At 38.2% G+C, this 26,325-nt stretch overlaps 1 protein-coding gene across 3 annotated transcripts; it reads right to left on the bottom strand.

The window, feature by feature from the left end:
- Window positions 1–1,448: 1,448 nt before the first annotated feature.
- LOC117468592 (sialic acid-binding Ig-like lectin 10) lies at window positions 1,449–25,502 on the bottom strand. 3 transcript variants are annotated; one of them, XM_034112813.1, is made up of 11 exons: window positions 25,487–25,502; window positions 24,805–24,867; window positions 19,615–19,968; window positions 19,235–19,531; window positions 17,573–17,824; window positions 17,229–17,489; window positions 15,636–15,902; window positions 15,270–15,557; window positions 4,674–4,764; window positions 4,372–4,441; window positions 1,449–2,313 (listed from the first exon to the last, which is right to left on the bottom strand). In XM_034112813.1, exons 2-11 carry the CDS (start codon window positions 24,842–24,844, stop codon window positions 2,152–2,154), a joined length of 2,082 nt encoding a protein of 693 aa, XP_033968704.1. In that variant the 5' UTR covers window positions 24,845–24,867; window positions 25,487–25,502; the 3' UTR covers window positions 1,449–2,151. The 3 variants fall into 3 exon arrangements, with proteins under 3 accessions (XP_033968704.1, XP_033968705.1, XP_033968706.1); XM_034112814.1 differs by lacking the exons at window positions 1,449–2,313; window positions 4,372–4,441; window positions 4,674–4,764 and adding exons at window positions 8,673–8,833; window positions 14,802–14,871; window positions 15,078–15,168 and having other exon boundaries at window positions 25,487–25,501; XM_034112815.1 differs by lacking the exons at window positions 1,449–2,313; window positions 4,372–4,441; window positions 4,674–4,764 and adding exons at window positions 13,248–13,528; window positions 14,802–14,871; window positions 15,078–15,168 and having other exon boundaries at window positions 25,487–25,501.
- Between the last annotated feature and the right edge of the window lie 823 nt (window positions 25,503–26,325).

Below are 26,325 nucleotides of genomic sequence, written 5' to 3'. Positions count from 1 at the left end.
TGCACCTCCCTGTCTCTTTTTAAGCCTCCGATTTGCTTTCTCCAAAACTTGTTGCCAAAACTGTGAAGTCCTTGCATTTCCTGAGGCCAAGTTGAAGGATCAAATACTAAGAAATTATCACATGACTTGTAGTCATATCTGATTTCAGAGGAGGGAAGTAACAAAGTACATTTATTCAAGTACTGTACTTAGGTACAATTTATGCTACTTTGTACTTCTACTCCACTACAGTTCAGAGGTAAATCATGTACTTTTCCTCCACTACATGTAGTTAATACATTTTAGTTACTTCACAGATCTGGATGAATGATGTGAAATATAATCAAGTCTTAAATCAGACTTTAGTTCCACCTGGAGTAAATTCACAAGCTACCCTGCAGTAGCCTATACAAAGTCATTCAAACTAATTTTTAAACACTTTAATGATCAATAATTATAAAACATATCATATACATTATTATGAAATGGACCAATCTGCAAAATGACTACTTTTACTGTCGCTACTTTAACTAGGTGTTGATGATAATACTTTTCTAATTTTACTTGAGTAACACTTCATCCACCTAACCCTGTCTGATTTCAAACTCTTCCATTAACAGCCTGAGTAAGTTTGCAGGCAGCTGTGTGTTTTACTCCACTTTGTTGTAAATAAAACTGCAGCAGCTTGACCACAGAGCGTGAACGTTGTGATCAGCTGATTTTGCGCAGTTCTCCAGTGTGTGCGCGGGGCACAGAATGTGCACAGGGGAGTCTCCCACTGCAGCCAGTTGATGTAGTTTTGGTACAATTCTGTTGTACACACCGACGTTAACAGCAGCCCCGTCTGTGCACACGGCGACCAACTCTGTCGTCCAGTGATCTAAGCCTCTTTCTCCTGTGAAGCTTCACAGGTCCGTCGGTTATGTCCTGCGCGGCACAGCCAGCACCCAGTTCAATCAGTCATAGAAAGTCCGAAGATTTTTGCAGGGAGCGAAACGGCAAAGTGGCTGCTTAATGTCTTTGTTTTTTTTGGACATGTCTAATAATTTACTCCACTGAGTGTTGACAAGAAACACGTATAGACGAAATATGTGTTTTTGTTTTGATGACCTATCAGGTACGCAAAGGCGCGTTGTGACACAAGTGACGTTACGCATTTCAGATTGTTGCCGCGCATGCGTACCTGCGTACCAGTTATGTGCACCCCTGGTTATAATGCTTTGCCTGTTTTATCTTGTTATGCAGAATGTTGATTATTCTCTCAGAACCAGCTAAATGGGTCTTGGGTAGAGATCTTCAGAATTGGTCGGGCAACCGCTGTATCAACTTCTTGCTGCAGCACATGTCTTGTCAATTCTCCGGCCGTAACTTCATAATAAACCATCAGTGTTTGCCATCAAGTTCCAGCTCTCCCCGTGTCTCACTGTGTTTCCATTATAATATACATTATTTAAAAAAAAGTATTGACATTTACGACGAGGGCTTTAATGTTGCAATATTGTGCAGAAGAGGCTTGTTTCTGAAATAAACATGTTCAAACAATGTGCCAAATACATATTGCTCTATTTCATTACAAGCTTTATAAAATCTTTTCACAATTTGTATAACTGCCAACAAACTGAAAGTTTTTGTATTTTGAAAAATAAATCTATAAAAAAAGTTTGACAAGCTATGTCCAGCTGCTTCTTTCACGCTTTGCAAAGGCTTTAAATGTAAAATCATGATGCAAGATAGCATTCAAATATTAAAAATATAGTAAAGGTCATGATTTCAAAGCAAAAACGTATTGTTATAATTGATTGTTGGGTAACTACCTGCTATACAGTATGTATCCATTTTATGGTGATTTTGTTTTGCTATGTATCTTATGGACCCAAGAAAAATATGTACTGTAACAAAAGTCCAGAACTAAACTTGAAGCATTTACATAAGCTGCCTGCAGAGCAGTTTCTATCACCGCTGCCGCAGTTTTCTTTTTACCACAGCGGGGATCTGCTTGTATGGATAAGTCCTGTAGCAGTTTGAAGTGCATGAATCTGTGTTTCACTACCATTTCCATTAAACGTCAGCCATAATATCTTCACCACAAGGTCTATGAGACTAAGGTGTCTTCTCTTGTCCCAATTGAGTGTCAGCAATGTTATCTTCTTCCTTTCCATCTCCTTAGATCGATTAGATCTCAGCATACTCAGCCGTCTCTGAGTCCAGGCCTGTAATCTCCTGCAGTTTAGCAGAGTCCACATTGACGTAATGGAGAGGTTCTTCCCCATCTACTTCTTTCATTTCCAGAAAGGCTTCATTACCATAAACCACATCCACTTCTGAAGAGTTGATCTACAGAAAACAAAATAGTTGCTTTAGTGATGTAGCAAAGGAGGTACAGTAGTAGTGCACAATAAGGCCCATTGTTGAACAGAACACTTTGGGAAATAACTTGTTTGCCAGTAAACCAGCCGTTCATTGCTTCCTTTTTTTAAATACCATGGGAGAGTGGGGTATGAGCCAGTGGGTGAAATGACCCACCCCCTTTATCTAGGGAACTGTGCACATTTGTTGTCATGTGACCATACATTCAGGAAGAACCCAACATTTCTATTTGGCTGTGATGGAGAGAAGCACACGGTCAATGGGCTAAATAGAGCCAGTGGTTCAACAAGAAACAGACAGAGGAGATGGAGAGAGTGGCCACTGATGTCAACGGTGGAAAATCCATCAGAGCAGCTGCAAAAGACCGAAATATTGATAACCCTGCGTAGATACGTGAAAAGTAAGGAGGAAAAGGAAAGGAAAACAGTAGGTACAGTGGACCAGCAGAGGCAAAGAGGGTCTTCACACAGGAGAGAGAAGGAGCTTGCAGACCAACAACTGGCTGACCAGTTCCATGGTAAACAGCTCAGGTTTAAACTTGAAAAAGTCAATAGGTCAATTTACCCCCAGATGGCTTAATTTAACTCAATTTACCCCTCAGATTGGGCAAGTTAAGCCACAAGACCACTTTTTCTTTTAAGAAATCATATTTTCATGACCTTTTGTGATATTTGCATTAATTTCATTTTGATTGACAGAAGACATCCTGCAGTAAAGGTTGTTGTTGTCACTTGACTTTTATCTCGTTTTTCGTTGCCTAGAGGTCAACATAATTAAAATAATGGCTCATCTTACCCCACTCTCCCATACTATGATGTTTTTGACATTTTATGGGACACTTTTACTTTTTAAAATGCCATTTGGTATGTCATACTAAATTATGAGATGTCTTTATGGCATAATATAATATGGTTTATTTTTTAATTTAAATTAAATACTATACTATGAATTTATTATAACATAATAAACTATGATAGTTGACACATTCTTGACACATGGCATACTATACTATCAATACAAACCGTAAAGACACTGAAACACTTTTAAAACATTCTACACTACGACTTTTTAAATTTGACAGGTGACATTTCTACCTTTTCTTTCTCCAAAACCTTAAGTTGGACGATGCTATTTTTGTCCTTGTTTTATTATTTCATTATTATTATTATTGATAGGTTTCACTTTTTTTCAACTCATATTCTTTCCCTTTTATCCATTGTGTTTTCCTAAAATACTATTTTTTATTATCTTCACATTACATTTCTGTTTCTATTTGTATAAACTATGTTCTAAAGCATTTTGTTCTGCATTTCTGTATGAAAGAATTACAGAACACTGACATGCTTCACTACTGAAACTGATTATACAACTGATTATTTTGAAATGTTTCATGGCATACAAAACACATACTTTTTTGGAATGTTGTATGCATGATATAGACTACCATGATTTTGAAAAAAGAACATATATCATGACTTTTAACGATTTATGTATTTTTGACATACAGTACCATACAATGCTGTTTTGACAAAGTATATTAAAGGTGGGGTAGGTAAGTTTGAGAAACCGGCTCGAGATACACTTTTTGTTATATTCCATGGAATGCTCTTAACATCCCGATAGCAATGAATATCTTAAGTGCTTTGACAAGAAATCCATAAAAAAATGTCATCTGTGGAAGCCGTAATACTGTAAAAAGCACGACCAATCATTTTAGCCGGCCCGGCTAAAATAACTGGATGGCCTACCTGCCTGTCAGCCTTCCATCTGTGCACAAACTTATCTCGTGCCCTCATTGGTCATGTGCACGTTCTTGTGTGTTGGAGGAGGGGCTCTGTAAGGAAGTGGCAGATTTGTTCCAGCTGTGTATTTTCAAATTCTAGCGCACTCGAGCTGGTTTCTCCAAAATTACCTACCCCACCTTTAAGTATATTATATTTTTTAGGACTCAGCAAAAACAGCAAAGAGTACATTTTTGTTGGGTATGTGAAGCTTCCTGCCAATGTGTGCAATACATAAACTCACCACATTAGTAATTATAGGGTTGCAAGTCTCCGCCTTTCCCTTGTCGGAGGAAGCGATGACTTTTCCTTTCCTACGACAAACACAAATAAATTGCAAAGGAGTCATTTATTATAATTTTCTAATAAAGTCTTTCATTTTTTTTTTTTCTGAGATATTTAGCCATTTTTGGAGGCGGCCATGGTTGCACTACATCAATTTGCTGCGTGCCTGGTCCCCAGTAGAGTCAACCCCCTGATGACCACCTCAAAATGCATTCAAAATGTTTTTTATAGTAGCTTTGAAAAAAACGAGTTGTCTCTTACCGGTAGTATATTAGAAGCAGCGGTAAACACACCAGCAGCATCCCGAGAGCTCCAACTGCAAAACCGATCCCAATAGACAAAGAGTGGAGGCCTGAAAAGTCCCCACAAACCACATTGATCATTGATTGATCAGAGAGGCAGATTATGCAAAAAAAACAATACAAATTCACAATTTTGCTAATTCCTCTACCTTTCTCAGTTTTGCAAAGTGACATGTTGAATGCAAAACTATCAGGGCAACCCTCCTGCACCGGACCAGAGGGGTCAACAGACACCGAGGTGTTCTTAGGGAGATCTGAAAGGATAGTGTGTAGCTGATGTTACAAGTTCATGCAGAAACAGAGCTGCCCTCCAAAAGTGGACCTTTAGGCTGAATGATTATTGTAGTTTCCATGGGAGGAACTAAATAAAACAAACAGAAATATATTTTTAAATGTTGCCGTTCAATATTTATCATCTGTCTGACTGTTTTTTAATCAAACTTACATTGTACGTCTATCTGAGTGATGGATGAGTTCTGGGTTCCGTATCTGTTACTGACTTTACAGTAAAATTGTCTGTCAACTTCTGAGACAGTGGTGGAAAACCTTTTCCCTGAACCCACATCGGTCACCTGACCTCCATTCACTTTGTACCAAGTGTACACAGCTGGATTGGCATTGCCGTTGCAGGTCAGATTCACCAAGCTGCCCTCTTTTGCTGTAGCAGAGTAGCTGACTGATGTGTTCTTTGGAGGATCTGGAAGAGATGATTGAAAATCTAGTAAGCTGTTTTTGTTACATTTAGACAGAGCCAGGCTAGTTTTCCCACTTGTTGCCAGTCTTTGTGCTGTGCTACGCTAACCAGCTTCTGGCTGTAGTTACATTGTTGACAGACAAATGTGAGAGTGAAACACATGTTCTCATATAGCACTTGTCAAAAAGAAATTCTACATGCCAATGTACAAAACACCCTATTGTGTGCACCACCAAGGTTCTTAATATTAAAGCATTATGATGGCTTCATGAATCGCTCTTACCAACTTTTGGGAGAATGTGAAAAACCTCTTTAAAGGTCTCCTATTATACTATTTTCAGGCATCTATATTATGTCTCATATAAATAAAAAACATGTCTATGAAGTGTTTTGCTCAAAATACCAAACAGATCACCCATTCTAGCCATGCCTCATACCCCTCTATTTCAGCCCTGTTAGAGAAGTGCTGATTCCGAGTCCGTTGCATTAAAAAAGAAAACCGCTGCCTTGATTAAACGCCATATTATGTTCCAAACCACATCAAGGAGTATTTCTGAAACAGTATGGAACTCAAATGCTTTTTCTCTCACGGTTTTACCACAAGGTGAGTACATTTGTATATCCTGCTTCTTTACACATACTCTCTCTCTCGCTGAGTGTTAGCGATGCTTGCTAATGTAAAGCCAGCTCACATTACCGATATTACATAATAACGGTAAGCAGCTCCGTTGTACCCCTATTTTTAGAGATGTGTGTGCAAGGAGGAAAAGAGAGAGGGTTGTATTTTCTGACACTTGGTGATGTCTACACATATGAATGTATTAAAGACATCTAAAAATGCATTTTGCATGATATGTGACCTTTAAATAATAAAAATAAGAATAAACTCAAGTCAGCATATAAATGACCCTTTTATTTCATTAGATAATCAAGTCTGCAGTTTTAGTTAACACAACTTGATCCAAATACTCTGCAGAGTCCCCAGAGGAACATTTCATAACATCACATTATATCAAATGAAGGGAATGATTAAATGTGAACTAAATCAACATCCAACTCAGCAACAAGAAAAGGCCTGAAACATACTCACAAAGAACATGGAGGGTCATAAACCTTTCCAACCGAAGGTCGGTGTTGCCAGCTTGTCGTTTGTAGAGAGCGGTGCACGAAAAGTTCTGTCCATTGTGGAGGTAAGAAGAGGTGAAGTTCATAACTGAGACCATGGATTCAGATTCATGTTTCTCCTCAATGTCACCTATCCTGGGGGTCCAAGTCAGATCTGGGGGAAGGATGGGACACGGAGCTACAGCCGTGCAGATCAACGTCACCAGAGCCCCTTCCTCTACCTCCAGTGTAGATGGAGTTATGGTAGGTTGGTCCAGTGAATCTGAGGAGTAAAAAAAACAAGTTCATGACAAGAGGGAAACCAAAAGATGTGTAAAGTGAAAAAATGAAAAGACACAATACAAACTTTGAGTGGTGATATGGACTCCTGGTGAAAAGTGGTACTTCAGCCTGTTATCACACTCAATCCTGAAGTAGTAGTTGTCAGAATGGGACAGTTGCATGTTGGAGAAGATGGTGGTGCACTCCTTGTTCTGCAGGTTCCCTGTGAGGTTTCCTTGCAGAATGTTTCCGCTTGCCTGATCTCCAGTGAGGCTGGAATCAAACACAATTGTTCCGCCCGTGCTTCCTCTTTTCCAAATTGCTTTGCAGGAATCATCCAGATCTACATCGTACATTGAGTCTAAGTCGAAAGTGCAGGGGACCTTCACACAGGATCCAGTTAGTCCATCTATTCTCAGAGGCATGGTGATTTCCCACGTCAAGCATAAGCTACCTGAGGTGAAATAAAAGCAATAAATTAAATATCCGTCAAGGTCAAAAAAAAAAAAGTATTCAACCAACTTCCAGACTCAGGGACAGTTTTATCCCACAGGCCATAAGACTAAACACCTGAGCTCTGTTAAGTGCCTCGATAAACATTTGTCTGTTTGTCATCTTGCAATCTACTTATTTATCTAAATAGTTATCACCGCAATAAACCGTATTTAACTTCGTCTTAATGTACACTATTTAATTTCATATTCTGTTCTTGTATATAGCATATTATATTTACATGTACAGTATATAGACTTCTTGCACTATTTTTTATATTGTATGTTATTATATATGTTGCATCGTTGGAGGAGCTCGGGTTGTAAGATTTTCATTGCCATTTCTACACTGTAGCTTATCTTGAAAAAAAGAAAGAAAATTAAGCAGAAATGTAAACTGTCATAATTAAAAGAAAACAAACACGTCCAAATAAACAGCACACACACACAAAACGTTAAATTAAACAAAAAAGCATATTTTCCACCTTTTGTGAGTAATCTAAAGACATCGAAAGGCATTAAATTGTTGGAAACCCTACCTTGAAGTAGAAGGAGGAAAACCTTAGAAGCACCCGTCATGCTTTCTGTCAGCTTGATATTCCTACAGAGGCACCACACACACACAGCAGACACAAAATCTATTCATTTGTATTGACTAGTTACCTACTACAATATGAATAGCCCTAGTAAAGAAGAATACATGTTTTATAGGGGGGAATTATTTTAACTTCACTTCACACTTCACAAAGTAAATTTGATCAAATGTGACGTTTGATATTTGTTGCTGAAAGAATAACCCAGTTTGAGTAATATCAAGCTCCACACAGTAGAGAAGCAGTGCTGCTTATTTAAAAAACATAATGAATACTACTGAAAACTATTAGTTATAAATAAATGTAATACTTTTAAACTATTGCTTTAACTTGTATTGCAATGTACTCTTAGTGTTACTGGTTTCATCACTAAAAAGGGGAAATAATGTCGTCCTTTCAAAGATAATATAAGGGAGCCAGCATGAAGATGTTAACTAATGATAACTATTTAAAATATTTTGAATATGCTTTGCAAAACCTTTTATGTAGAAAGTAATAAAACAAATACAAAACTTCTTTAAAGGTATGTAAATTATTCTTACCACTAACAAACAACATACATATGCAAGTCATATGTAACAAAATGACTGAATTAACTAATAAAAAAAGCCTGACATTTTATGACTTACAATCATTAGTTTTAAAAAACAATTATCTTACCTTACAGCCAACAATGATGGTCAGCATATGATATTTTCTGTTTCTAGAGAAGAAATAAATACATTAGTAGTAGTAGTATATACAGTACTGATCTATGTTTCAGAAATGGATAAAGAAACAAATAAAGGTTTCACCAGCATGGAAGGGTCAGTGGTAATAGTCCAACAACTGAGTCATGTCAGACTGGTGTCGCGTGTTGATGGCTTTTGAAAGATGTGTCCGGGGTGTGGCCTTCAGCACAATAGAGTTTTTAATCTCTTTTTACTACATTAATGCAAGTCCCATCAGTCATTTTCTAAGGGATTCACATAACAATGTTCCAAACCAGAATTTTATTATAAAATATAAATGTGTTTTCAAAAGTGAGTTGTTGATTTACATATTCAACAAACAAAAAAAGATAACAAAAATGACATTTGTTTCCACACTCAAGTACTCAACTGTTTCATCAGATCATTTTGTCTTTTTGAAACAAAGAGGAAGTGAAGAGAATCAAAATGAAAGGCAATGCAGAAAGAGGGAAGAAACAACAATGTGATACTTTACATGCATAAACAGTAGAAGTCATAAAGTGTCATAAATGAAACAGTCAAGTTGAAGTGAATATAAGGGAAAACAAAGTGAAGTACTAATAAAGACTTTACCTAACTAGTTGCCAGTGGGCAGAAACTATTTCTGAACTTTCCTGAGCAGCCACATTTAGGAGCTATGCAGAGATGAACACGATGAAGGAAAAGTGAATTAGTTTGTTTCTTAAAACACATAAACTTGGTGTTTGACATACAAGTATTTGTGCTGGGATTTTTCTAGAATCACAGCAAGAAAGTAATGTTACAAACTTTACGCTGATTTTCAAAACAGCACTGATGTCAGTTCAACCAGGAAAGACGGTTTTGATGTAAGAATACATATTTATTGCAGAGATACACAATGAATGTATTGGTGATTTTGGCGATTAGGCCCCGTTGTGCAGGAAGTATCATTCGGGAGGGTAGAACCGATCCGATGAAACCCCCCTGGGGTCTAGACACTGGTGGTGGTGAATGGATAGTTGGGTCGGTCTGAAGAGGAGTGGTTTAGCTTGACCCTGGATTCAGAGGGACAGGAGGTGAAAAGGGGAAGAGGAGGGTTGCGTAGAGTCACCTGAAATGACAGCTGTCAGAGGGGGGAGAGCAGACTTAAAAGGTTTGGCAGAGCGCTATAGGCTCTTGGGAATAGAGCGAAGTGATTGGTTAAGCTGGAGAGTGACACCCCCGATTGAGAGGAGAGAGAGTAGTTACATGGGAATAGTAAATGAAGAGTAAAGACGGTCTTCCTGGTTGAACTTACGCTGAGCTTCATTTGGCAGTAAGAAAGACAGAAGTGGTTAAGCGTCTGAAACATGAGGTCAAAGCCTTATATTGATATTCTTATCTGTTACAGTAAGGCAAGGCAAGGCAAGTTTATTTACAGCACCTTTCAACACAAGGCATTTCAAAGGGCTTTACAAAAATGAAAGACATTAGGAGCATTAAGAAATAGTTCAATGAAAACACATTATAAAATGGCATTTAAAAACAGTTATTAAAAAGCAAAGATAATAAAATAAACATAAGAAATACATGAATAAAAGTTAGTGCAAGATATGAATAGTTCAATTAAAAGCATTGGCAAAAAGAAAAGTCTTCAGCCTGGATTTAAAAGTAGTAAGAGTTGCAGCGGACCTGCAGGTGTCTGGTAGGTTGTTCCAGATATTTGGAGCATAATAACTGAAAGCTGCTTCTCCATGTTTAGTTCTGACTCTGGGGACAGAAAGCAGACCCGTCCCTGAAGACCTGAGAGATCTGGATGGTTCATAATGTAGCAGGAGGTCAGAGATGTATTTTGGCCCTAAACCATTCAATGCTTTTTAAACCAGCGGCAGTATTTTGAAATCAATTCTTTCACACACAGGAAGCCAGTGTGAAGACCTCAAAACTGGAGTGATGTGATCCACTTTCTTAGTGTCAGTGAGGACTCGAGCAGCGGCGTTCTGAATAAGCTGCAGCTTTCTCATTTCTTTTTAGAGAGACCTGTAAAGACAGGTCAAAGATAAAAGCATGGACAAGTTTTACCAACCCGACATTAGTCTTTTAATCCTAGATATATTCTTAAGGTGATAGTAGGCTGACTTAGTAGTTGTTTTAATGTGACTGTTGAAATTCAAGTCAGAGTCCATGACTACACCTAGATTTCTGGCTTTATCTGTTGTTTTGAACATTGCAGACTGAAGCTCAGTGCTGACTTTTATTTGTTCCTCCTTGACTCCAAAAACAATTACCGCAGGTTTATTTTTGTTTAATTGAAGAAAGTTCTGACATATCCAGTCATTGATTTGTTCAATACACTTACTCAGTGTTTGAATTGGAGCATAGTCTCCTGGTGAAATGGTTATGTAAATGTGTGTCATCTGCATAGCAATGGTAACTTATTTTGTTGTTTTTGATTATATTAATATAGTATATAGATTTTAAAGAGAATAGGGCCCAAGATGGAGCTTTGAGGTACCCCACATGTCATATTTGTCATCTCAGATGCGTATTTATCTATAGAAACAAAAATGTTCCTGTCTTTTAAGTAGGATTCAAACCCATTTGGAACAGTAATATTGTGTGGTCAACTGTGTCAAATGCAGCACTGAGATCTAATCATACTAACACTGAAGTTCTGCCAAGGTCTGTGTTTAAGTGGATGTCATTCAAGACCTCAACAAGAGCAGTCTCAGTGCTGTGGTGCAGACGAAAGCCTGACTTGAACACATCGAAACAGTCATTACTGAAGTGCCTAGGTTATTATGTTTTAAGAGCGGTTTAATGACTGCAGTTTTCAGGGCCTGAGGAAATACACCAGAGTGAAGAGACTTGTTTACTATATGAAGTAGATCTGAGGCCATGCAATGAAAAACATTTGGGAAAAAGCCTGTTGTTATAATATCAAGGCAGCAGGAGGAGGACTTCAGATGTTGTATAATATCCTCTAGGTTTTTATCATTAATCGGATGGAATTGTGTCATGGTGTTGGATTGATTTTAAGTGGACGCAGGGAGAGGGAAAACTCAGTAAAACTGACACATATCTTGAGACGACAATAAGCATAACTAAAAATAGGGACGACTGGACATTAGGAAACTATTTACAACCTACTGTATGTGCAAAGAGCCTAAATAGCACATTGCAATATCTAAATATGAATCAAAGAAAATGCAGAAATTGGTGTGTCATTGTTGTTATTAAGTTGGAAATACAGGTTTAAATTGAAAAAAGAGCAAATTAGAACAAACTTTTTATGAATAAACATTTAATAGTGCATTCATGACAATGTATGCCTTAATTTGTTTGCATATAAAACCCATATACATTTTCAAAAAACATAATTCATTAAAATGTAATTTATCAAAACAAATATACAGGATACGGACATATTTGTCAACTAAAAGCTAAAGGCTATTGATTGGAACACCTCTTCAAAAAAACTGGACTTGTTATTCACAAAGAAATGTACAATAACCACATTCTTCATTACAAGGACACTCTCTCTACGGCTAAATCCACATACATCATTTGTGATGTGTGCCATTTGGTAAAGCACTTTCAGCTGCACCAGAGGCCTGTACTACGAAGCCGGATTTTCCTAACCTGGATATGTTTGAGTTAGCCGGTTGGCCCAATCCAAAACATAAGCGCTGGCGCTAAACTGTACTACGATGCTGGTTATCAAGTGGATCGCTCAAGCCAGCCGTGTCCTATCTAGTTAGGTGCGCGTTCACATGAAAGGGGTGGTATTTGGAGCATTCGACCAATCTCAAACATGGACAAGCGTACTGACAGCGCAGCGTCATACTTCCTGAATGAAAAGTGAACTTTAATATTAGTCAAATATGAAGAAGTTAAACTTTAAACATCCATGACTTAAACACTTTACCCAGGATAAAAGCCACATAGCTGCACCTGCAAGGTGAATACAGCTGGTAAAAGAAAAAGCGTTTGAATGCGTACATTAACAGGTTTATGATATCACTGCCCCGTCCAAGACACGAGTGGATCTGACTTTAATTACATTTGACTCGAGTGTTTCGTCAACTTAATGTGTTGCTTAAAATAATACTTCTGCATACATTATGTGAAACTGTGAGTGTTGCACGGCCAGATACGGCTCAAGAAGCTGACTCAGATAAGGAAATATATGATACATTATGATGTGATATGATATGAATGATAATGGGACACATCGACGTCTGCACTCACAGTGCCGCGGACTGTACGTAATGTTACTCTGATCCGGTTACTTATGTTGTGGCAGATATTTAAGTAAGCTTTCTTAACGCTAATGTTATAATAGTCAGATTGCTCTGAAGATGGGAGGGGATATTCTATTAATGTTCACGTTCACACAGTCAGTTGATTTTTGCCGGCCGTCTTTCCTGCAACGGCAGTTTTTCTGTATTTCCTCTATCCTGTAATATGACTTGATAGCTTTAAACTCCGCACACGGAGCTCTGATTGGTCAGCAGGCGGTGCTTTTACTGAGTTGATCTCTTAGCCTGCAACCTAACCTCCTCCCGAGGAGGTTAGCCGCTCAGCATAAGTTACCATGGAGATCTAGCCCGCTAAAAAGAGAAACAGCGTCGTAGGACCGGAAAGCCTGAGTTTTCCCTGAAGTCAGCCGGCTAAGCGAAAATCCGGCTTCGTAGTACAGGCCTCTGCTCTACGAAAAGTGATATATGAATAAAGCTTTATTATTATTATTATTATAATATAAGATAAATCTTTTATAACAATAGTTCATTTCAATCTTCTTTTTTTTACTCCCGCTAAATTCTGTCATTACCTTCCCAGAAGCAGAATAAAAGGTTCCACTCACTGGCCAATGTATTAGTTACACCTGTTCAACTGCTTTGTAACACAAATATCTAATCAGCCAATTATAAGGCAGCAACTCAAAGCATTTGGGATGTAGACATGGTCAAGACGACCTGTTGAAGTTCAAACAGATGATCAGAATGGGGAGGAAAGGTGATTTAAGTGACTTTGAACGTGGCATGGTTGCTGCCATGAGTATTTCAGAAACTGCTGATCTACTGGGATTTTCATGCAAATCAATCTGTATGGTTTACAGAGAATGGTCCGGAAAAAAAATAATCCAGTTCCCTGGGCGAAAATATGCCTTGTTGATGCCAGAGGTCAGAGGAGAATGGCCCGGCTGGTTAAAGATGATGGAAAGCCAACAGTAACTCAAATAACCACTCGTTACAACCAAGGTATATGCTGAAGACCATCTCTGAGCGCACAACACGTCGAACCTTGATGCAGATGGGCGACAGCAGCAGAAGACAACACTGGGTGCCACTAGGGACAGGAAACTTAGGCTACACACATTTAAGAGACGGATCACGTTTTGTTCAGTCGGATAATCTCCACATGTCTACCCTACTTTTATAATTTCGATCATCGATCATCAATCTATCGATTCGATTTATGATAAAAAAAAACGTTGAACTGAACAAAACGTGTCTTAAATGTGTGTCAACCACAGACCTTATTTCGAGCTATTGTCCAAAATCCTATGGAGAAATTGCATTGCTTTTTTGTCGAGGGAACCGGAAGGTACCCATGCGCAGCTTACTTCCGGGTTTTAGGACGCGTCACTGCACCAGTCTATTCTGAAATACTTTTATAACATACTATACTGCAACTTTTTACATTTTTATGGCATACCTGACGGACTTCTTTAAGGGCTTTTTTCCACAAACTTAAGTTGGACTTATGACCTTTGGTGCTCTTTTTTCTATTATTATGATTAGTATGATTATTAATTAGGTTTCATTTTTCATATCATGTTAGCTTTTTATATACTTTCACTTGTATCTATTGTGTTTTACTAACTTCTTATTTTTTATTATCTTTGCATTATATTTCAGTTTTTATTCATATGAACCATGTTCTAAAGCACTTTGTTCTGCATGCTTTACTGATTACTGACTGATTATTTTGACATTCATCATGGCATACAAAACAAATACTTTTGAAGGCATTATATAGATGACAATGACTTTGTAGAACATACTATATCATGAGTTTTAAAAATAAAAGTTTTTAAACATACCATACAATGCCTTTTTGATATAGTATATAACGACTTTTTGAGACAACTTTCACCGCTGTTTTAAAAGCAAAAAGTACATTTTGTTGGGTAAGTGAAGCTTCCTGTTTTAATGCATCTATCGATATGTGCAAACATGAACTCACCTCATTAGTATCTACAGGGTTGCATGTCTCCGCCTTTCCCTTGTCCGAGGAAGAGATGACCTTTCCTTTCCTAAAAGTTACACACATTTGTTATAATCTTCTATTAAAGTCTTTCATTTCATGGTGATATTTAGCAATGTTCTGAGGTGGCCATGGCTATACTGCTTAAATGTGCTGCCAGCCTGGTCACCAGTCAAGTTACACCCCTGATGACAACCTCAAAATGTGTTTACAATTATTTTAAAACCAGCTTTGAAAAAAAAGGTTGTCTCTCACCGGTAGTAGATTATCAGCAGCGGTACACACACCAGCAGCATCCCCAGAGCTGCCACTGCAAAACCGATCCCAAAAGACAAAGAGTGGAGGCCTGAAAAGTCCCCACAAAACACAATGATCATTAAAACCAGAGAGGCAGATTATGCAGAAAAACCAAACAAATACAAATTCACCATCTCGCAATTCCTCTACCTTTGCTAAGCGACATGTTAAAAGCAAAACTGTCAGAGCCCAGTGAGTTGATGCTGAGGCAGACTAGAGAGAGCGCATCTTCGTCCAGATCGTACAGGGTGATGATGCTCTTCATGCCCACGTTCCCCAGGGACTCTTCCCTGATTGGGATGGCAGCAGAGTGAGTGACAGGCTCTCCGGCCAACTTCCAAACCAGGGAGGGAGGCGGGTTCCCCTGGCTGTAGCAGGAACATCGGATCATGGATGAAATCTTGATGCAACGGGAAGAAGACAGGATCTCTGGAGGAACTGAGACAAATCATTAATTTAATTTTGTTTAATGGTAACCAAGGATTGCCTTTAATTAAACAAGTGTATTAATCTCACATGTGACGTCAAAGCTGACACGCTCTGAGGTGCTAGGTCCGTGGACATTCAGAGCTTCACAGTAATACTGATCTTCTGAGAGTTTGGTCACATTGAAGGTGAGGTCTCTCTCAGAGCCCATCACCTTCTCCTCTATTCCAGCCGCTCTGAACCAGGTGAAGTTCACTGCTGCTGGATTGGCGATGCTTGTGCAGGTCAGAGTTACAGAGCTGCCGTCCTGCACCGGACCAGAGGGGTCAACAGACACCGAGGTGTTCTTAGGGAGATCTGAAAAGGATAGTGTGTAGCTGACGTTACTAGTTCATGCATGTCAGTCACTTCAAAATAAAAAAGAATGTCATGGTTTTAAGTTAAGGATTTAGGCCCGTTGGCATGCAACTGTCTTGCTTACCACCAATGGTTCAAGAATCTTTGGGAATCACAGTCTATGTAAAAAAGAATTCAATTTGAGTGGCCTTTTTTTGGAAAACTGAGACAACAACCTCTTCATTCTCTGTGTTTGGAAATGACATCTTAATAATAAAACAAAAGAAAAGAAACCAAACACAAAATCCTCATGATTTAAAGCTCACCCGTAATGCAATATTTGAAAAATATATTATGGGGCCTATTTCAACCCTGTTACAAAAGTGCTGATTCTGGATCTGGCCCTTTAAATGTAACCGAGCTGCTGCTGGCCACGCCCCTTTGGAGCGTCTGCATGCAAGCGGTGAGCTCTGTGAAGAGAAGGCTGTCTAACCGCAGAAACTCAGCTGAACGCTGCCTTGATTAAACGCCATATTATGTTCCAAACTACATTAGGCAATATTTCTGAAACAGTATGGAGCTCAAACGCTTTCTCTCTTGCGGGTTTACCTCAAGGACAGTACCTTTTATATCCGGCTTCTTTACACATATTCTCTCCAGTGCAGCATTAGCTCTGAGTGTTATTTTGTTATTGAGCGATGCTTGCTAATGTAAACACAGACCATATTACTGTACTTCCAAAATACGTCACACATTGTTTCTGATATATACAGCACATAGCTTGCCATGTTCTTTATTCAGTGTTTACCGCTAGAACAGTGCCCAATATGTATTACATATATATATATATATATATATATATAACAACTTTACTCTAAGTCCCTCCCATCCTGCTGAATACACAGACACACAGCTAGCCGACTGTATATGGGGAATGTAGGTTGGGACGTAGGCGGAACGTTGCCAGTTGAATATAAGTTCAATATAAAGCCAGCCCACATTTTAGTCTCCTTACACACCGTAGACACATATTTATGTATAAAATACATAAAAAAGTGCATTTTGCATACTAGGTGACCTTTAACACACAGGAACACGTGGGTGATCAACAGAACTCACTCATGTGTCATGACGGACGACTGACATAGAAATGATTTTGAGGTTGTCACGCAATGTGACAATGTGTTACTGTCCATAGTCCAGACACTGTGGTGTTGCCCTGTGACTGTCAGTCTTGGCCTCAGAGACCATGTTTGGGTGACCAAAGCTGGATATACAGTAGAGCCATATTCAGTCTGTTGAACTTGACAGTGTAAATCAATGTCTTTACTGTAAAAATCAACTTACACTGAATGTCCAGCCGAATCAGTGTTGAATTTTGGTCCCCATGCTCATTTATTGCTACACAGTAGTAGTCACCACTGCTGCTTGGTTTGACATCGTTTAAAACCAAACTTGATCCAGCCTCCTTTTCCTCTTCATCACCTTTGTACCAGGTGTAGTTGGTTACAGGTGGGTTGGCCCGGCTTTTACAAAGCAGAGAAACAGAGCTGCCCTCCAAAAGTGGACCTCTAGGCTCAATGATTATTGTAGTTTCCTTGGGAGGAACTAAGTAAAACAAAATAAATATCTTTTAAAATGTTGACGGTCAATATTTATCCTCTGTGTGACTGTTTTTTAATCAGACTTACATCGTACGTCTATCTGAGTGATGGATGAGTTCTGGGTTCCGTATCTGTTACTGACTTTACAGTAAAAGTGTCTGTCAACTTCTGAGACAGTGGTGGAAAACCTTTTCCCCGAACCCACATCAGTCACCTGACCTCCATTCACTTTGTACCAAGTGTAAACAGCTGGATTGGCATTGACATTGCAGGTCAGATTCACCAAGCTGCCCTCTTTTGCTGTAGCAGAGTAGCTGACTGATGTGTTCTTTGGAGGATCTGGAAGAGATGATTGAAAAACTAGTAAGTTGTTTTTGTTACCTTTAGACAGAGCCAGGCTAGTTTTTCCACTTGTTGCCAGTCTTTGTGCTGTGCTACGCTAACGATATTTCTGAAACAGTATGGAACTCAAATGCTTTTTCTCTCACAGTTTTACCACAAGGTGAGTACATTTTTATATCCTGCTTCTTTACACATACTCTCTCTCTCTCCCTCTCTCTCTCTCTCTGAGTGTTAGCGATGCTTGCTAATGTGAACACAGACCATATTACTTCCAAAACATCGCGCATTGTTTCCGATATGGCTGTGGAAGTAAAGCCAGTCCACATTTCTGATATATTACATAATAAACATAAATAAACAGCAGCTCTGTTGTACCCCTATTTTTAGAGATGTGAGCAAGAAGGAAAAGAGAGAGGGATATATTTTCTGACACTTTGTGATGTCTACACATATTTATGTATTAAAGGGGACCTATCATGCAAAATGCACTTTTTGATGTCTTTTATACATAAATATGTGTCGCCGGCATGTCAGGGAACTCACAAAGTGTCAGAAAATAACACCCTCTCTCTTTTCCTCCGTGTGCAAATCTCTGAAAAACTGAGCTACAACGAGCTGATCTAGATTTGCCATCCGATATGACGTTATTTACGTCATATCGGATGGCTGGTGTTTTGGACGTAATATGGTCTTGTTTACATTAGCAAGCATCGCTAACACTCAGACCTAACCAGTGCTGGAGAGAGCACATGTGTGAAGAAGCAGGAAATCAAAAGGAACTCACCTTGTGGTAAACAAGCAAGAGAGAAAGCCTTTGCTCCATAATGTTTCAGAAATAATCCTTGATGTGGTTTTGGCGTTTCATCACCGCAGCATTTATTTTAGACAGTATCTGCCGGGTCCCGCATGAGCAGGCATAAGCTCTGCCCCCTCTTTTTTTTTGTAAAGCTTTATACCCCGAATCAGCACTTTAGTAACAGGAAGTGAAATAGAGGGATATGAGGCATGGCTAGAATGGGTGATCTGTTAGGTATTTTGAGCAAAACACTTCATAGACATGTTTTTTATACATTTGTATATATCTGAGACCTATGCTATTGCCTAAATATTGCATGATAGGTGACCTTTAAAGACATCTTAAAGTGCTTTTTGCATGATAGGTGACCTTTAAATAATATAAATAAGAATAAAGTCAAGTCAGCACATAAATGACTTTGGTTTAGTGTCCCCTTTTTCCCCACTAAATAATCAAGTCTGCAGTTTTAGTTAACACAACTTGATCCAAATACTCTGCAGAGTCCCCAGAGGAACATTTCATAACATCACATTATATCAAATGAAGGGAATGATTAAATGTCAGCTAAATCCAAATCCTACTCAGCAACAAAAGGCCTGAAACATACTCACAAAGAACATGGAGGGTCATAAACTTTTCAAACCGAAGGTCGGTGTTGCCAGCTTGTGGTTTGTAGAGAGCGGTGCACGAAAGATTCTGTCCATTGTGGAGGTAAGAAGAGGTGAAGTTCATAACAGAGACCATGGATTCAGATTCATGTTTCTCCTCAATGTCACCTATCCTGGGGGTCCAAGTCAGATCTGGGGGAAGGATGGGACACGGAGCTACAGCCGTGCAGTTCAACGTCACCAGAGCCCCCTCCTCTACCTCCAGTGTAGATGGAGTTATGGTAGGTTGGTCCAGTGAATCTGAGGAGTAAAAAAAACAAGTACATGACAAGAGGGAAACCAAAAGTGTGTAAAGTGAAAAAATTAAAAGACACAATACAAACTTTGAGTGGTGATACGGACTCCTGTTGGATAGGTGGCCTTCAGCCTGTTATTACACTGAATCCTGAAGTAGTAGTTGTCAGAATGGGACAGTGGCATGTTGTAGAAGATGGTGGTGCACTCCTTGTTCTGCAGGTTCCCTGTGAGGTTTCCGCTTGCCTGATCTCCAGTGAGGTCGGAATCAAACACAAATGTTCCGGACGTGCTTCCTCTGATCCAAATTGCTTTGCAAGAATTATCCAGATCTCCATCAAACTTTGAGTTGAAGTCGAAAGTGCAGGGGACCTTCACACAGGATCCAGTTAGTCCATCTATTCTCAGAGGCATGGTGATTTCAAACGTCACGTATAAGCGACCTGAGGTGAAATAAAAGCAATAAATAAAAAATTCAAACAACTACCAGACTCAGGGACAGTTTTATCCAACCCACTCTCTTCAGTCTGCGTACAAATGACACGACTTTACACATTGGAAATGCGTGCAATAGATACACAGAAGTCCGATTTTGCGTGCATATGATACGCTAACCATTCCCATTGAGTTCTGAGGCCGAGTTTTGCGTGCATATGATACGCCACGTTTTGTCCGGTCGGATCTTGGTAGACCGGAAGCTGTGTGGTTCATAAAAACATGGTTGCGGTCGAATAGTCCAAAAATCAGCTCCTAAATTCTAACCCTATCGTCTATTCCTTGACCTCTGAGGGAAACGTCACGGGGTTAAGGGATAGTGGATAGGAAAATTCAAAAGGATTTAGGAGAAGAGACTGCGGTACTTTAGAGAATCCTTTCACTATCCAACGTGTTTATGATGCGCCAGCGGAGGTCATAAATGTGCGTCTGTGGGGAAACTATGGAAACTACAGTTTTCTATACAGCGGACTACAACATGGATGTTTAATAATAACGAGGGACTACTGTAAACTAATCTAGAGGCTCTGCACCGTGCTCTGATGCTGTTGTTTTATGCTTTATGAACGGGGACAACAGAGAAACATATTCTTCATGACCAAAGTTGGAATTGAAATAAAAAAGGAAAGTGAAACTTATGCTCGTCACCCTCTCCCTCCGGTCCACATTAATACAAATGATCCCAATAACCTACGTATGATTGTATGAAAATATCTTAAAATATCTTAAAATCAATACAAATGTATTTATTATAAACGTTAGTCCTTAACCTCTATCACTGTGTATATCACCATTCAAACATATTTTAAAAGTTGAACAAACCCCACACAGCTCAGTAAAGACTGTGAAATGTTGACTTTATTTGATCATTTCAGTAAAAACTAACGTTCATATTTCTCTTTTTGATTATTATACTGATGAACGTTCAAAACAAAGCACTTTGGCAACTTACCACATACGTTTTAAAATGCTTAATAAGCACCGTAACTTTCATGATATCATTTCTCGTTCATAATCGGTTGTTTCCGTGAACAGCCGACTGTTGTGTGACGGCAAATGCCGCGGCCGCAAGGCATTGTGGGGCAGCATTTTCTCCTCTCCTTTAGGTTAGGGAGGTCCAGTGGTTCCTAAGCTAAAGGAGGTTATAAAGGAAGTTTGAAACCTCCTTTCCTTTCATTTAGAGAATTCGAACGGCACTTATCATGGCTGCCACTGAGGGACTTCCGGGTCATTTCACTCCGTTAGGAAGGTTCCTAAGCTAAATGGACTATTCGACCGCAACCATGTTCTTACTCAATATCAAGCAATATTGTTTTTATTTTAAATCGTATAATGTCAGACTTTTTTTGCCGTCTGTGAGTAAAAGAAATGGGGCTCGGAGCCTCAGAATAATGAAATCTGTATTTCTTTAATCTTTTTTTCCTTCTAATTTGTTATTATTTTCTGAATAACACACTGTTATTTACTCAACAATAACACACAATTATCCTTGTTTGTATTTATTCGTTTAATTCTATAATCTCGGGCTTTTTAGCCGTTCCTCAGGAACTGAATTTCAAAATAAAGTCACCGGAAACAGACGTAGGCCTATAAGTGACATTTCGAGCGTCATTGCGATACACACCACAAACCCACTGAACTGATTACCCAAAATCCTCAGCTAGAAGCTCGGTGATTGGATTGTTTAGCCGCAATGCACGTTGGGATATGGTGTTAATGCGATATGAAATCCGAAAAACATTTGAAAAAAGAAAATAACACTTTATTCCGAGTGTGCTTGCTTTTCTCTTTGGAAGTCATCACATAACGGCATTGTAATACACGGTTCGGCTGCATTAAATATTGCACATCTGCCTTAGTTCTTTATTTATAGAGCCCTGATGAGAAGACTTCTGGACAAACAGGAAGAACAGCCACGGAAACTGAAAACGTGACGTGGATCATAAATATATCAGCAATTAAACAACATCTTCCATTTCTTTTCACACAATACGTCTCCTTGCAGTATCAACATTAATTCGGCTGACTTTTATATTTGATCCAATTGGTAGATAGGTTATATTTACACCATAACGGTGCACAGTTGATAGAAAAGGACTTGTAGTTTTTAAAGATATTACTGATTTTCTTTGAATATAAGAATGTAAATACTGAGTTGAGAGAATAGTCAGGGGATTTGGGTGATGGTAGACACATCTATGGAATCACAATTTCAATAGCTTACCATTAAATGACGGATATACCTTTCTGTCTGTGATGTTTTACAAATCAGATATTAATGTGTAGAAGTAAAACATGAGAAATAGTATAGCAATATCCTGTACAATTATGTGAAAACATGAATAAAACTACACATCTTCAGATGTTATACATACATAGGTGTCCTACACCAATAATGCAAAGTTATTATTAGTATGCTGTGTGTACCTTGTGTGCACCGCCTAGTGGTTAAAGCACGTTATTGAATTATTTTTGTTGAATAATGTTATTTTTGTTGAATAATGTTATTTGATGAAAAAAATATTAATAAGAGTACATACAAAATAGGGGGAAAGTCGAAGGTCAATGATAGAAATATAGAATATAAAAAATCAAGAAGATATACTGTAAGTGATCTCTACAATAAAACAGTTTAGTGCCGGATGTACAAAGATATTAATATGAGGATGTGCAAAACAGACAAACACATTAAAGAATACTTTAGGTTAAGGTCTTCTTTTAAATAAGAAAAAAGCTTTTGGGGTATCTACACATAAATATTAAGCCTGACAAAGTACTTAACATCTAATATATTGCTTTCCTGCCTATGTTGAAGCACTTATTTTAACTGATATTATACACATTAATTATACTCTTATGTATGTAGATAGTATAAGAAATGTGCAGAATTTGACAGTTTAATGGTGGAGGTATATACACATATTGATAGATGTCTTGTAATGCACTGTTGAGGAAGCTGTGACCCAAGTTTTTCATTCATTGCATAACTTCAACATAGTTCAGGTGTAACTAAAGTCTGCTTTAAGGGTTGTTTATATTTCACATCATTAATCAGAATCTGCAAAGTAACTAAAATAAATGTAATGTAGTAAAAATACCAGGTTAACCTCTGAATTGTAGTGGAGTAGAATTACAAAGTAACAATGAGCTGTCATTTGGGTATATATTAATGCTGCCCATTATGGATACAAGCGATTTTCACCCATTTATTAATTACATGTTTTAAATTTGTACACACCAATGTGTTTCCTATTGTCTAAACCTCCAGGGGTGTACACAGTTTAATACTGTCAACTTCTAATTGTGGGAAAAACGAAAACGTCTTTTAAAACTACAATTCCTAGAGACGTGCCATAGAGAACATGTTGCGAAACCCATGTGCGAAACACAATAGCCAGCATATGTAGTTCTGGACAGTCTGCCGTGGTTTTGTTCGATTTCAAAGAGCTGTTTGACGTTCGGCGTAACCTTGGCGCACTGCCACTCCAACATCCAATCCCAGAGCTTGAAGATTAATCACAGGGTTTGTCAAGCAACGGGACTGTAGTCCCAAACGATAGTTGAGGATTATGGGTAGTGTAGTGTCTTCGGCCATCCTAAACTCTGAAATGTTTTTCGGATATCATATCGCATTAACACCATATCCCAACGTGCATTGCGGCTAAAACATCCAATCATCGAGCTTCAAGCTGAGGATCTTGGGTAATCAGTTCAGTGGGTTGTGGTTGTCGTGTGTATCGCAATGATGCTTGAAATGTCCCTTATAGGCCTACGTCTGTTTCCGGTGACTTTATTTACGGCTAAAAAGCATGCTAAAAAGCCCAAGATTATAGAATTAAACGAATAAATAAAAACAAGGATAATTGTGTGTTATTGTTGAGTAAATAACAGTGTGTTATTTAGAAAAGAATAACAAATTAGAAGGAAAAATAGATTACAAAAAATACAGATTTAATTATTCTGAAGCTCTGAGCCCTATTTCTTTTCCTCACAGACGGCAAAAAAAGTCCGATATTATACGATTTAAAATAAAAACAATAATCGTGGCTTGGTATTGAGTAAGAACATGTTTTTATGAACCACACAGCTTCCGGTCTACCAAGACCCGACCAGACAAAAATAAGTGGTGCAGGCACGAAACGAGGCGTATCATGCACGCAAAACTCGGCCTCAGAACTCAATGGGAATGGTTAGCGTAACATATGCACGCAAAATCGGACTTCTGCGTATCTATTGCATGCATTTCCAATGTGTAAAGTCGTGTCATTTGTACGCAGACTGAAGAGAGTGGGTTGGTTTTATCCCACAGGTCATAAGACTACTAAACATCTGAGCTCTGTTAAGTGCCTCGATAAACATTCATCTGTTTTGTCATCTTGCAATCTACTTATTTATCTAAATAGTTATAACCGCAATAAACCGTATTTAACTTCGTCTTAATGGACATTATTTAATTTCATATTATGTTCTTATATCATATTCTATGTACATGTATATAGACTTTTTGCACAATTTTTTACATTGTATTTTATAATATATGTTGCATCGTTGGAGGAGCTCGGGTCGTAAGATTTTCATTGCCATTTCTACACTGTAGCTCATCTTGAAAAAAATAAATAAAATTAAGCAGAAATGTAAACTTTCATAATTAAAAGAAAACAATACCGTCCAAATAAACAGCACACACACACACAAAACCTTAACTTTAAACAAAAAAGCATATTTTGCACTTTTTGTGAGTAATCCAAAGACATCGAAAGGCATTAAATTGTTGGAAACCCTACCTTGAAGTAGAAGGAGGAAAACCTTTAAAGCACCCATCATGCTTTTCTGTCAGCTTAATATTCCTACAGAGGCACCACACACACACAACAGACACAAAATCTATTCATTTGTATTTACTAGTTACCTACTACAATATGAATAGCCCTAGTAAAGAAGAATACATGTTTTATAGGGGGGAATTATATTAACTTCACTTCATACTTCACAAAGTAAATTTGATCAAATGTGACGTTTGATATGTGTTGCTGAAAGAATAACCCAGTTTGAGTAATATCAAGCTTCACACAGTAGAGAAGCAGTGCTGCTTATTTAAAAACCACAATGAATACTACTGAAAAGTATTAGTTAAAAATAAAAGTAATACTTTTAAACTATTGCTTTAACTTGTATTGCAATGTACTCTTACTGTTACTGGTGTCATCACTAAAAAGAGGAAATAATGTCGTCCTTTCAAAGATAATATAAGGGAGCCAGCATGAAGATGTTAACTAATGATAACTATTTAAAATGTTTTGCATTTGTTTTGATAGAAATTCTGTAAAGGTATGCACATTATTCTTACAAATAAAAAACAATATGCATATATATATATATGTAACAAAATGACTGAATTAACTAACAAATTAAGCCTGACATTTTATGAATTGCAATCATTTGAGTTTTCTAAAACAATGATCTTACCTTACAGCCAACAATGATGGTCAGAAAACGATATTTTCTGTTTCTAGAGAAGAAATAAATACATGATGTTTAAATATACAACTTCATTTTGTATATATACAGTACTGATCTACGTTTCAGAAATTGATAAAGAAACAAATAAAGGTTTCACCAGCATGGAAGGGTCAGTGGTAATAGTCCAACAACTGAGTCATGTCAGACTGGTGTCGCGTGTTGATGGCTTTTGAAAGATGTGTTCGGCGTTTGGCCTTCAGCACAATAGAGTTTTGAATCTCTTTGTATTACATTAATGCAGTGTTTCTCAAAGTGGGGGGCGCAGACAGAGGCATGACAGGGGGGGCGCGAGAGACAAGGAGGAAAAATAGTTTGGAAAAAAAAGAAATCATAATTTGAAAAGATTTTGATTCGAAAATAATATGATACAGTATAGTACAAGTACTTCTGGGTCTCTGTGTTTCATTCAAGCTCGGCTCTGTGTGTGTGTGGAACGAGCCATTTTGTGTGCGTGCGCGAGAGAGAGAGCGCACCGGTACCGGAGATCGTTGTTGTTAGCTTCTGGTGCTAGCGAGATAGTGGCCGGGTCTCAAACATTTTGGTCACGATTAATGTAAACAATTATTTCCTAGGCACACGTTTATATGATCATTATAGTTTGTTTTTTTTGTTATCAAATTTTTTATTTATTAAACAAATGGTACAATCAATAACATAAAATGCAATACATTACAAAAACAGCACAAAACTAAAGAAACAAACAAAACCCAGTGACGTGACGTCCCTCCCTACCCACCCATCCAGATCACCATCCCCATTAGATAGTTATCCTAATATGCCCTTGA

This window comes from Trematomus bernacchii, unplaced genomic scaffold (assembly GCF_902827165.1).
Source record: "Trematomus bernacchii unplaced genomic scaffold, fTreBer1.1, whole genome shotgun sequence".
Lineage (NCBI taxonomy): Eukaryota > Metazoa > Chordata > Actinopteri > Perciformes > Nototheniidae > Trematomus > Trematomus bernacchii.
Note: the sequence above shows the minus strand (reverse complement) of the source record. Positions and strands in the feature narration are given on the sequence as shown.

Bases quoted from the DNA above. Each gene is read 5' to 3' on its own strand.
- LOC117468592 (XM_034112813.1), bottom strand. From the start codon at position 24,844: ATGATGGGTGCTTTAAAGGTTTTCCTCCTTCTACTTCAAG. The intron at 19,969-24,804 runs GTAGGGTTTCCA...ATTTCACCTCAG, and splicing joins TTTCCTCCTTCTACTTCAAG to GTCGCTTATACGTGACGTTT. The intron at 15,558-15,635 runs GTGAGATTAATA...GATTTGTCTCAG, and splicing joins TGTCAGCTTTGACGTCACAT to TTCCTCCAGAGATCCTGTCT.